This window comes from Suillus bovinus (assembly GCF_016758785.1).
Source record: "Suillus bovinus strain UH-Sbo-P2 chromosome Unknown EDB93scaffold_200, whole genome shotgun sequence".
In the NCBI taxonomy this organism is placed as follows: domain Eukaryota; kingdom Fungi; phylum Basidiomycota; class Agaricomycetes; order Boletales; family Suillaceae; genus Suillus; species Suillus bovinus.
Genome location: NW_024542256.1, coordinates 1 through 13,032, shown reverse-complemented (window position 1 = coordinate 13,032; position 13,032 = coordinate 1). Strand labels below are relative to the sequence as shown.

Here is a 13,032-nt window from a genome sequence, read left to right as displayed (position 1 = left end):
CCTCCTTCTGTCATTGCAGTTCCTAACTGGACTAATGCTGCTATGGGCCCCCCACCCATCCCTTGCTGCCATGTGATCACTAGCCCTGATGTAGTCATTCCTACATCTTGGCAGGGAGCAATATCCCTGCCAATACCATCAAGGCTCACTGATGCTGTTAGATATTTGTCACACCATGAATTATATGCAGGAGAATGTCTCAGATGGGCTAAAGCGGCCTATGCTCCCTCCAGTGCTGCACTGGCAGCTGAAACTATCTCATTTGAGATTTCAGCTATTCATGAAGCCAGAGGGCACAAGAAATCAAGAGACACATCAATTGGAGTATGTTGTTTCCTAGTATGCTCTCTCAAATGTGCACTAATTGTACTTTTATCTAGAATATTTGTGAAGGCAAGAAAAACGTTGATACCCACATTCCAGATCTTATTAAGCTTGCTTTGGAGACAGTGCTCCCTAAGCTACATGCTTTCGGTAGCACATTTTCTTGGCATGATGAAGAATTTGTCATATGAGACTCAGGATGGGTGGACCTCTCAATGCACCAGCCGTTAATACTGTATTTCTACTCACAGTGTCTGCAGCCAGGCTGCAAAGGTCCCAAATGTTCTATCAAGGGCCCTACATTCAAGACCAAGCAATTTACCCTCATGGTAGTTGTTCCAGAGCGTCAATGGACAGAGTTTGAAGACTGGCAAGAAGATAATGAGACAGTATGCTTATGTATTATATACTTATTGTCTATGCTAACTTATACTCATTTATATAGGTTATCAAGCATTCAAGTCAGTGTTCTAATGTCAATGGTGTTACTAACATTGCCAACAAGGATACATTGTACTCATACTCAGCGGATGATGCGCTGTTTACTGGTGCTGCAGTCCGACCCCCTTTATTTTACTCAGGACACAACACTGCAGCCAGTGGTGTGTCTGCCAGCAGTGCAGCATTGCTGCTCAACCTAGTCCAGTTGCATGAGTCAAAGCCCCACTCACCAGTCCCTACTAGTACCAGTATCAGCATTAAACAAACACATGAATGTGCAATTAGTTCTAGCACAATTTCGTCCTCTTACAAATCACAGGTACATCCTCCTGCACATATGTCTCCTGATCATGATAACCTGAGGGAGGCCCTTAAGATTGGTGAGGGTGCCAACTTGAATGTCAAACAAAGTATGTTATAGTTTGTTTAGTTTATATTCAACATACTCACTGTTTGGCACCAGTCTTCAAGTTTTAGAATGAAAATACTCATTTTTACTTGATCCCTACCCGACCCCTCAATGAGCTCTTGAGGTGTACATGCTACCACTCATTCTTGATGGACAATGCTGATTTGTCAGTTGGTTATGTAATGATTGACCTATCCATCAAAGGCTGTGTCAGAATAGGCGGATTCAAGATGATGCATCAAGGATGGCTGATGCTAACAGTGCCTCCTACCTCAGGTCTTGGGTCATGGGCGAGTCACAAGGTCGTTGTGAAACATCCATTCCACAGAGTGTACCCCCAAGGCAAGCCTGCCTCTATCACAGATTTCAAAATTGGGCGCTTTGCACTAGTTGATGAGCTGTCTAAGCTGTTCAGAGAAGCAAATGTCCTATACTGGGCAAAAGCTCTGTTAGGGCTTGTCTATGATTTTATTGACCATGCCATTGCAGCCACATCTGATCCTCCACCATTTGATATTCCACGTGTGTGGTTTGTTGAAGCAGGCCTTGCGTTTTCTTACTCTCAAGGCAGCAGCAAGACTACGGGAATGACACGTGCAGCTTTCCTCCTTGAGGAGGTCATTGGCGGCGAAGATTTCACCAAGTTTATTCATAATATGGATCCTAACCCACTGCTTGACCCAGACCAGGATGGATATGACTTTGCACTGTTTTTGGCATTCATGCAACATGTCCAGTATCTGAAGATGGGTGGACTGGTCTTCATATTGGATTATCAAGGTATGTACTCCAAGTCCACAACCCAATATTCTATATTCTCAATGTCATTAATATTGGGATCAATTAGGCAGTACAGTGCTACTGATGGACCCACAGATCATGACACATTTGTCTGTTAGTGAAGGCAAAGATATATTTTGGGAGGGCAATATTGAGAAAGTGGTCAATGAATTCGAGAGGCACCATGTTTGCAATGAGTTCTGCAAGTGGCCACCATTTGGACTTGAGGTGCTTGGAGCAGAAGTAGCTTAGTTCTCACTATGTTTTTTGTTTTTGTTTTAGCTTATGTTTGGCAGCTGTGTTTCATTTAGTCATGTTACAATGTAAGTATAAGGACTTTTTCATCTTGGGACGAATTGCATTTATCACTTGACGAGATTTGAACTCTCAATTTGCTTCGTCGATATGAACAAATAGATTTTCACAAGTCAGCATGAACAAATACGGAAGTATGGTGCTCGAGGTCCGACTACCATAAGTAGAAAATCTAGGTGAGAAATTGAGCACGAGTGTCCGGGCCTCCATACATAATTGCTATTCCTTTTTATTTTCACCAACCAGTACGTAACTAATATCACACTGCACCAGAACGCAACCGGCGTGCACGCACGACCTCTGCATTAGCATTAGAATTGTCAATTCCCAAACTTTCGAATATATTGTCCCGCCTCCTTTTTACCCAAATCGATTGATTTACGCCGTTTTCGCTTGTCCACCTTGATCTGCTTTCAGTAATAAGGAAACAAAGTACAAAAAGCACAAGGTAAGTTGGTCTGTACTTAAAATTTTGCTTATTGCACGAGAAAAATTGAAAACAAGGTAAGGAATCAGGCGTTTTACTAATTTATCTCCCTCTCTCCTCATAATCACGGACCTGCATCGTACGTTCAGCTCCAGCACACATCTCACCAATTATGAATTGACATACTGCGCTTCAGTGTACTTTACTCCGAACGAAAACCAGAATGTAGACGAACATGCAGTTAAGTTGCCCCATTGACGAGTGCTTACCGTCGTTTACAGAAATGCTGGATGGTTATTAATGTACATGTACAGCACATTCTGCATGCACATTCTTGCTGAACGTTGCTCTGTCCTCTCACGAGTTCGAGTACCTCACTTGCTTGCTCCGAATGTATGTCCCTTTTCCTCAGATATACACATGTTCCTTATCCCATTCATTCGATCTTTTTTGCGCGCAGAATATATGCGCTCTAGAATAATAGTTTTACACTCAAAGCCGTGTTATTCGCTTACTTAGTGAGTCCCCTTAGCCTCGCCACACTCCGAGCTCGTAGTAAACGCAGTACAGGCTGTGGCGATTGCATCTGTCACCGTTAATGTTGCCGCTGTCGTCGTTCACGCCCACCTATTACCACTACTCGCGCGTATCCACTCCACTCTCATATTTACAAGTTGCCGAATATTTTCGAGGCCGAAAGGCAGCAGAAAGGGCGGTATGGCAGACAAGGACAAAACTGCTGGTAATTCACAAACAAACATACAGCACAGAATACCTAAGAGGCAAGTCGACACAATGGAGCTTCTGTTACATCAGGAAATTCTTGATCCAAAACAAGGACGAAAAGGAGATATGGGACTGTTGCATGCAAGCTGTCGCAAGCCGCTTTGAAAGCAAACAAGGGCTACGGCTTTCCTTACATATCCTGCACCGTCCAAAGCTGCCTCTCGTCACTCTCATCAGGGACAGCGAGCTTGAGCTACAAAATACGAATCGTGAGTTATTCCGTCCGGCGCATAACGAGCTTGAAGCCATACCTGGGTGTAATTCTGGTCGTCCGGGAGGACGAGGACCAAATCCCCCTCGTTGCCTTGGATGCTGTGGGTAGATAAGTGACTTGTAGGAAAGTGTGTTACGGTTCTCCGCCGCATCACTCACAAGTATTGGCCCATGTCGTTCTGTTTGACCAACGTCCACTTCGTGGCGATGTGGCTGCTGACGAGCCCTTGGTTCTGCAAATCCAAAAAATAGTAAGTCACAAAAATGGCAGCAAGCATGCATTTCTTACAAGAATCTCTGGCTCAGCCCTGACATATTTTCCGGTTCCGTTGTTGGTCACATGGGTTGTGAACTTATTGCCGCCAACATTGCTGTCGATGACCTCTATGAGCCACTACGTTGATCATGAGCCTGCACGGTGAGTCAATGAACGAACGAAGACTTACACGCTGGTGCGGGTTTGTGTTCTGGCTGTCGAATTGATAACCGATGATGGGAGTGCCATCAGCGCTGCCGCCGTTCTGCAAGTCAATGACCTGGTTGGGGTACTTGACGTTAAAGATGACGCGAGTGCCACTGATCATGGTAAGATGAGCTATGAGCTGAAGTAGTAAATGTAGGTTGGAAGTTGGGAGTTTACCACTGAACACGACAGCCTTTATATGCTGGGGGATGGTCATGAGTTCAAGCTCAGTCCAAACCATGGACATACACATACACGAACGTTTGAAAATTATCTGGCGTTTATCTCGTATAAGGGCATGTATCAATTATGCTGGCTTCTATCTGGATCCGCGAGTCACTTACATGATTTTCTCTGAGAGTCAGCTGCAGGAGGTAGTATGGCGTCTGATTAGTAGGATGTCAATCTCCTAATAACATCTTGCGCCCTATTTTACTTGTGTGCTTCTTCATAGTATCTAGTAGTTCTGATTGTTCCATCTTTCGATACTGCAATGTTGTTCCTCACTTGAGATAATTAGCGCTCCTATTTTCATTTGTCTAGATCCGTTGTATCAATGGCTTGCCTCGTTAGACAGGCTGGTTACCAGTCTAATCCGTAATGTTGAGTTCCTCACTACTCTTGACCTCAAGGAACGTTCATTATTCCTGCGGACTCAGTGTGACCTAATAACTTGAAGATGAAGCGCTCTCGATCGCCTGAGTGTCCGTCATCCCTAGCTTCTCCACGTACTTGTTGATCTTCCAACCTTAATGGAGTGTAACTTGCGCCTCATTAGGCACAGCAATTTGTACAATCCGAGCCAGGCCCAGGCCGCTGTGTGGTCTCATACCTCGAAATCTTCAACACTTCTAGCTGAGCGTTGTCGTAATCTTCCTTTCATTCGTTTTTTCGACCTACCTATGACATCGAGCTATGCATCCTTCAAACTCTCGCTCATTATACTTCTCGTTCCTTGCTCAGAACAAGAAATTGTGCCTAGTAAAGGTTGGAAATTATTTCAATGATATGGCCAAGATCAAAAGGTCTGCGGACGCCTGAGAACTTAACGTTACGACAGGCACCAAATACTCAAAATGAGCAAGGCGGAGAACTGAGTAATCAGCGACAGAATGGCCGCTGGGCTTGACCGAGGAATGAGCTGAAAAACAAACACGTAAAACGGGCAGATCATCACGAGTTCGTCCTACTCCAGTGCACGTGCACAGTGCGTTCTGAACATTCTCTTCGCTTTCTTACATCACTCAGCACTCAGCTGTTGGTTCCTCCCGTTACTCTCACTATTTCACATTAAGAATTTCCAAATGATGGAAGCTCCTTTGTGTCAACGTGCGTTCTCTGCAAATATTTGGGCTTCTCGAGTTTGAGCACTAGTACTTCTTCAGGGAGTTGGATCCATCCAGAGATCTTTTGTCTAGTCTTGGTCAAGCCTTACTCTGCACCAATATGTCACTGCCTCGATTGATTGCAAGGATTATGTTGAGATGTGTTGGCTGAATTCAGATCTCCGCACACAAGTTACTTAAACTAATGCACAAGGTTTGGTGGTCGACGCGCTGTAGCCCATGGTACCAGACAAATCAAAATAGGAGATTAACTTAGGTAAAAGTGTGGAGGAATAACGTTAAGGGTATTCCACATACCTCACATGATAAACGTGATGAAAATGCGAATACAAAAATTGTAATATCAATTGATTGGGAGCCGCTTCTGCAGGCTGGAATACTAATTTTGGCATTTCCTGCACTGACCAGGCTATAAAATTCAGTCACCGAACTAGAGGACTTTGTTTGTCCACAACTGTATACAGGGAAACAACTTGGGAGTTCAAAGTGAACTCTATTTGTAGATCGATCTATAAGCTGAACCCAATATCGTACCAATCTCAACTCTGGACTCCCACAAGGGTAAGATGATGCAAAATGTCCCGCTCGCCAGTGCCCATATACTATCGAAAGAAAGTCCGTGAGCACTCCATCGAACTGCGTGTTGACTTCGATAACTTACATCGAACAGGCTGTCCAGAAGGTATAGAACTTCTTGCTGAAGACATAATGAGAGAAGAACAAGGGCATTGGGACTGATTCTGTATCAGTCATGTAGCAAATAGAATAGCGCTGACATACTGACCAAGTATGACGACAATCAATGTCAAAATCGACGAATATATAAGCGCCTTCCTGAACACTGTCTTGAGAGATCTGATGCGTGATTCCTCATCCTTCTCTAGCCTGGTTTCCATGATGTTGACAAAACCCTGTTTTATCGATAACTCCTTTTCACTCGTAGCTCTTTTCTCGTTCTGTGATTCGGTGTCTGATGCTCTGTTTCGAGTGTCATCACCCGAAATGTTACTTTCGTTTGCATCTTCTATGGTGGCGATGGCTCGAGTGCCCGAGAAGTCATAGTCAGCAGGGTCTGTAGAAAAAAATAAACATTGGGTGTTGCGGGGCAGTCAAAACGAACTCAAGAGCGATACCCCTACTGTCAGAATCCCAGAGAAAAATAGCCCCGTGAGGGTACTACATAGGGCTGAGTATGGTTCTGCAAGGTTAGTGATGTTGATTTGACCTGAAATTGATCAGTATGAGGTAGATGGGATTTGGCAAGACCAGACCGTATATCTTCCAGCATCCGATCATCCAAGCCAACATTCCGAAAAGTGCACCGCCTATAGCACCACAGAAAACGCCTGCCTTTGTAAGCTTAGACCACGAAACAGTAAGTCCAATGGGAATAACTGCAGGACAAAGTATGCAGCCTCTATATCCCAGATGGTGTTAGCACGTGCTTCATCTCGCAGCAATCAAAACCTTACTGAACATAATATAACTTTCCCGCGAGCTCGTCAGTGGAAGCCATCAGCGTCGAGAACGATCTGACTCACCCATCCAAGGTCGATGTTAGCAGCATTCAGCTATCGATTTTGAGCTTGTGCGGGAAACAAACGATGAGATGAATGACACTTACGATAGTCGCCCAACCGCCCATCCAGACAGCCCAGAAACATATGAAGTAGTGAGATACCCTCACTATCTCGTCTCCGGTGGCATTGGGGCGGAAATACGTCCGGTATATGCTAATGTACGGGGTCATTCTGAGTAACAATATCCACGCTATGGACTACCCACTCATACGAACTGATCGTGTATGGTCAGGTGTTTGCCTTTAGAAGGATGACGCAGCAACTCACAATAGACTGGATACGCCGATGAGCTCAGCACTAGCAGCTGAAGTCACAGCCATACTGATATCTTGTCAGGACATTGCATCTTCCCACCATAGTCTATACGTACAATACTACAAGAAGCACGGTGATCGCGCCGCCCTTTCCCATGAGCACAGCGGCCGCAGCAGGAGCTGCAAGACCTGCGCTAGTCTGACTTGGAGAAAGCGGAGAAGGATAAGTGGGAAAATTCGGCTACAAATATTGGTGAGTTATCATCTGTGGGGTGTGCTATAACAGGACTTGCATTGGTCAGAAGAGCGCGAGCACTCAGACCGAGACAAGATGCAAATGCCCATGGAACAGCAAACCAAGAAATACCACCAAGCATCTGTCAAGCCGTCAGGTTATTTCAAATATACAAATGCGAAACTGACGTATGCCTTGGTGGTCGACTCTGGATGACTTGCTATCGCCTACCTTGCTCAACTAGGTGCATATTGCAAAGCGTAAGGCTCACCCTTTGCCAGTAACCTACGCACATAATGCAAAATGTTCCATTAGAGGAATGTAAACTGGATGAGACATGTATCAGAGGCAGACCTTGATCACAGAAGACTCCAGTAAAACCAGAAAGAATTGCGACAGCACCAAACACAAGGCCTTGGTTCGATTTCATGGTCAAGTAGCTCCCCCCTTCGTTACCTACCACTGGAGTGTCGATGCTAGCCTGTTCTAAGAGATCGTAGAGTCTGGAGACACTACCAATGGCGGGTGATGTTCCGCTATCAAGATATTCCATGATCAACTAGTCCCATGCAGGAGGAAACACTCACTATGCTCGGAATACGAATATGTAGATAATAATGAACAAGATAATGGTATGACTCCAGTCACAGATGAATGTCGCGCGGAGACCACCAAATATGACATAGATGGCAATTCCAATAGGGAGAAGAAAGCATGCCGCGATGGTGTTCATGCCGGTCAAGGCGCTAACAGTCGCAGAGCCTCCAACTATCTTAGTCATGAGTGACACTAACAGTCGAGAACAAATATTGGGACATACGTAGCAGAGACCCGCAGACCAATAAGATACACAGAAATCCATAAAATGTGAAGAGAATGTGAGCACTTGTTCCGAATCGCGTCTTGACAATCTGAATGCCAGTGAACAAGTGAAAAGACCTTTCGAATTTGTTATTCATACCTCAAGAAAGGTATGGGCACCGTTGGCATTCTGCTTTACCTTGGAGGCAACCATGCCAAAAATAGCAACCTGAATGGTGCCACCGACACCATACCACCTACACAGGGTCAAAAGCGTTAGTTAACAATGTAGCCACGAGTCCTAAAAGATACGCACCAAGGACCGCTAACGCCTTTCAACTCGGATCAACACGCATCCCGTGACTGACGTGAAAAAAATTCTTACCGAATGTATATGCGGCAGTGCTCGATTGTAGAAGCGTAGCGCTCCACGTCCATGCGCTTACACTGCACGCAATTTTAGTCCAGCAACGCTTGGGAAACACAAGCGAGTACTACTCACATGCCACAGCATACTAGGCCAGGCTTCCATTGATCATAAGATAGCGAGACAGGTCTCTTAAAATAAAAACTGTACCTTAACACTCCGGGAAGCACTCTTATGGTAGCTTACGCATTAGAAGGACTGTAGCATGGAACCGTATCATACCGTGAATTCTTCTGAAGAAGCAGGGGGAAAATTTGAAGAATTTGAGTTGCAGCGTGGTCAAGATGAACATGATGGCTGCGAAGAAGAACCCAACACCTGAAAATAGTCAGCCAAAAGTTTACAACCTTGTTATAGACCTCATACCAACAACAACGCCATAACCAACACTCTGGGCTTCATGAAAGAGTTTGTAAGCGATAGAAGCATTCAAAGCATAGACATACCGAGGAGTGGCTTGAACTCGGAATATGATGGCTCGCTAGACATGATCAATTACAATATATAATGAATGGGGAAAGCTGCTAGCAGTTCAACCAGTTGGCGAAACATTGGCATGCCCTGATATAGTGTCAGCTGTTATCTTACGGGATATTCTTAGAAATATTGGATCTAGACAAACGTCAGTTGGCAGCAGGAGATAAGCGTCCACTTGGCAGATCTATGTTAACACAAAGCGTGAGTGACATGGGGCTCAAAGTTAGCCAGCTGATAAGTTGTACCTACCGAGCGGCATTCCGACAACCAAACTTATGCCTCCTGAATGATCCTCGGATTATCAAGGCATGGTAACTGGCCTACTGAGAATGCGTGAGTTACACATGGCGATATGCATACTTATCGTGGTGACGTCCAAACTTAATACTGCTATGGACATGACATTGGGGACCAAGGAAAAAGTTTTAGAACTGATTTTCAAAGCCAAAGGCTGTCTGCATCTAGTTGTAGCCGTTCTAGTAGTAAACATATTGATGCGCGACCCCAGCAAATGTCTTCGAGTGAATGCGGTGGTTTTCATGGGATTTGGTCAGCTTGCTTTGCAAGGCGAGTTCTATTCAATCAAGTAGTATTAGCAGCTACTCAAGCGTTCACACATACGGCTCGCCGCTTCCGGCACAGTTGAACACACCTGTTCCGAGCAGCAACGACACGTATGGTCCTGTCTTTCTCCTCCTTTGACATCTTCTCCCAGTTTGCAATCCTCGATAAGGTCTTGAAGTTACAATGAGGTGACTATCTGTCTGACTGTCAAAATGGGTGGCTCACTCCATCACTATTCACTACCATCGGACCCAAAGCATCGAGTTTGATAGCCTCAGAGAACCCCATGGTGACTTGTTCCGCGTCATGGTTGGCTGAGGGCGCCATGAGAAGTGGGGTAGCACTTGACGTCTGCTGGTCATTTATATTGGTTATCGCTTCAGGCCGAGCCATCCCAAAGCCTAACAACGAAATTGTCAAATAACTGGGGCAAGTCGTGTGAGGTACCTAATGCTGCCTGTTAATGGCTGAAAGCTAAACACATAACATCACCAAAACTGTCCAAATGTCACAGCACATGACATTACCTGATTAGGCATTTTGAAATCAACACGTCGCGACTCTCACACGAGTCTTAACACAATTCAACCACAGTAACAGCGACTTATATTGTAGTCTTTGCGGGTCGCTCAGACGCAGTCTTGTTGTCAAAGCAAGAAATGATATTACTACTACTGATTTCACTGTTTTTTGTGTGCAATTTGCACTTCTGCTCCTGAGTGTTTTGGGCAAAGGCGCGCAGTGCCTCCTGGTCCTGAGCTGTGTGCCCTGTTGGAGAGAGAGGTGAGCTGTGGTTCCCATTCTAGTAGGAGTTCGACGACACATCGAGCGAGCCGAGGATCTCCCTCACTACTGTAGGAAGTAGAAACTAAGGACAATGTCTCAGTGTTCGGGAAAGAACTACTATCATATTAACAATACCTAAGGACAATGTCTAGAGATAAAATATGGTGAGACAAGAATGGTGTGCAACAGTAAAGTGAAACATGCCTCAGCATTTGGGAAAGAACTACTGAAGTATGCGTGATCCGATGTGACGAGCTTATAAGGAAAAATTACGTAAAGAATCTGTGATGACGAAAGAAGGAATACTATGTCGATGTTGACTTCCAACACACCCCCTCAATGAGACATCATACCGCATCTCCTCAACTGCACCCCCTCAATGCAATACAAGAGCCAGTCCCGAGTGATGTTGAATGAAGATGGGACATGGGAGGACTTTGGTGAAGATGTCGGCGATGTTTTTGTGTGTCGAGAGCCAGACAGGGAGGAATGTGCCCTCCTCAATGTGACAATGGATAAAGTGGTATCGTAAGTCAATGTGCTTTGTATGAATATGATTTGCGGCTTCCTTAGATAGCGCAATTGCACCAGCATTATCTGTGAACAGTTGAAGGGGAAGCGTTGTTGTGATTCTGATGCATTTGAAAAATGACTTCAACCATAAACCATCCTGGATCGCAGCAGTTAATGCCATGTACAGTCATTGACCGTCATTTGAGTTTTCACCATCATTTGTGTTTACCTTGTATGACACTTGAATTTGATACTATCCCATGTAACATTTTTGTTCTATCATATGAGTTATGTGCCTAACTACATATTGGCAGTAATGATAGGTATAAAAGACCTCAAACAAATGTGCGATGGTATGTTTTGTTGCGAAATTTTCACTATTATGCATCCCTGAAAGCAAAACAACTAGAATCGGATTCGTAAATTGAATAAATACCTGCAAACAACCTTCAAGCACATCACTGTTCTATTCCGCAAGGGAGCTGGTGAGTGTGTGTGTTGCCAGAATGTTGCCGGTGCAGAGTGTCTCAATAGTATCTTATCAGCATCACAGAAGCAAAATAAGCGAGATCCGATAAACACGAACATGATTATATAAGGAGGAGCTGAGGCAGTGGGAGGAAGAGCGAGCAAAGGCAAAGTTGGAGAGACGACACATGACACATGTCAAACCGAAGCTTGGGAGACTCGATGCCCCACTCCCAAAGCCTGGCACTTGCCCACATTGACGAGGAAGAAGATTAATCTGCGCGACTAGGGAATAAATCTGCCTTTTTGGGTGAACTCAAATGATGGTGAACATACAATAACACCAAGATTTACACACTTTCCATTGTGGAATAACGTCTCATTTGATGTTCTTCAAAATTTTGTTCGAAGTAGATTAGCTATCTATTGTGACATCCCTGAAAGCGAATTTTCGAGATTGTGTCAGGTTGTGTTGTGGTAGACATCTGAAAATTTCAAACTCAAATGATGGTCAATGACTGTACTTGGCTTCAGTCGATGAAAGTGCATGGGACACCTGCTTTTTAGCTGAGGTGCAATACTGGGCCCCCATTGTAGAACCAGATGTATCTGGTCATGGAGATGCGATCTTTGGGGCAGGATGCCCAGTCTGAGTCACTGAAGCCATGCAATGCCGGATTGATGTTCGCACCCCCGTAATGAGTGTGTGTATTGATGGTGCCTGCAAGATATCTGAGGACATGTTTTGCAGCAGGTGTAATGACATGACTCAGGTGAGGAGTTATGCTGTGCAAGGTGCATGATGGTGTGAGCAATATTGGGGTGCATGTACATTGCGAGATACAATAGCTCTCCTACAAGCTTGCAATACTCCTTCGGCAAATCATCCACATGAGGGTGGACATCAGTCAGATGACCAAAAGGAAAGTTTGGGTCCATGGGGAGTGAGACCAGGTTGCATGCTGACATGCCGTATTCATGTAAGAGGTAGATGATGTAGTCCTCTTGATGCATCCATAGCTCCCTGGTCTGACGATTGCAAATAAATTGAATGCCGAGGTACTTGGTGACTGGTCCGATGTAACGATAGTCGCGGCGCTGGGCTCAAAACCCACATTTTTGATACTCATGTTAAACAGTATTTGTTTGACGCATCCCCAACTTTCCGATCCCAATCCCGACCCCTGACCCTGACCCAAAAGTTTCGGACCCGACGTTTCACATCGGACTCGTCCTCCCTATGTCCTGTCCAGTCGCATCTATCCCCACTAGGTGCACATTTACTCCTTTTGACTTGCTAAGCATTGTATACAGCGTTATTACATGTTTTCTCATGGTCCGCAGTACCACATGTCCTATTACATAGGATTTCGGACCCGAAATATCGCTACTACTCTCGCCTATAGCAGTCCGAATTTCTACA

General features: G+C 44.9%; 4 protein-coding genes across 4 annotated transcripts; 1 reads left to right on the top strand and 3 right to left on the bottom strand.

Annotated features, from left to right (window-relative positions):
- Positions 1-1,389: 1,389 nt before the first annotated feature.
- EDB93DRAFT_1054872 (uncharacterized protein) lies at positions 1,390-1,854 on the top strand (the record flags this gene model as incomplete). Its single annotated transcript, XM_041444737.1, has 1 exon — positions 1,390-1,854. A coding segment is annotated over one exon (465 nt), but the record flags the coding sequence as incomplete, so codon positions are not given.
- Positions 1,855-3,612: 1,758 nt separating this feature from the next.
- Positions 3,613-4,279, bottom strand: EDB93DRAFT_1109742 (uncharacterized protein; the record flags this gene model as incomplete). The annotated part of the gene is made up of 5 exons (XM_041448016.1): positions 3,613-3,675; positions 3,734-3,794; positions 3,855-3,928; positions 3,985-4,089; positions 4,142-4,279. 5 exons carry the CDS (start codon positions 4,277-4,279, stop codon positions 3,613-3,615), a joined length of 441 nt encoding a protein of 146 aa, XP_041300702.1.
- A 1,718-nt stretch (positions 4,280-5,997) lies between these two features.
- Positions 5,998-9,059, bottom strand: EDB93DRAFT_1097170 (Na+/solute symporter; the record flags this gene model as incomplete). Its single annotated transcript, XM_041446860.1, has 22 exons — positions 5,998-6,106; positions 6,166-6,238; positions 6,289-6,576; positions 6,625-6,729; positions 6,776-6,921; positions 6,977-6,990; positions 7,046-7,075; positions 7,129-7,255; positions 7,352-7,405; positions 7,455-7,579; positions 7,623-7,715; positions 7,762-7,800; positions 7,845-7,858; positions 7,928-8,109; positions 8,161-8,341; positions 8,394-8,484; positions 8,535-8,631; positions 8,660-8,699; positions 8,739-8,821; positions 8,877-8,899; positions 8,952-8,972; positions 9,024-9,059. Coding segments are annotated over 22 exons (1,971 nt in total), but the record flags the coding sequence as incomplete, so codon positions are not given.
- An 822-nt stretch (positions 9,060-9,881) lies between these two features.
- Positions 9,882-10,235, bottom strand: EDB93DRAFT_1097176 (uncharacterized protein; the record flags this gene model as incomplete). Its single annotated transcript, XM_041446861.1, has 2 exons — positions 9,882-10,013; positions 10,068-10,235. The coding sequence occupies 2 exons, from the start codon at positions 10,233-10,235 to the stop codon at positions 9,882-9,884; spliced, it is 300 nt and encodes a 99-aa protein (XP_041300700.1).
- Between the last annotated feature and the right edge of the window lie 2,797 nt (positions 10,236-13,032).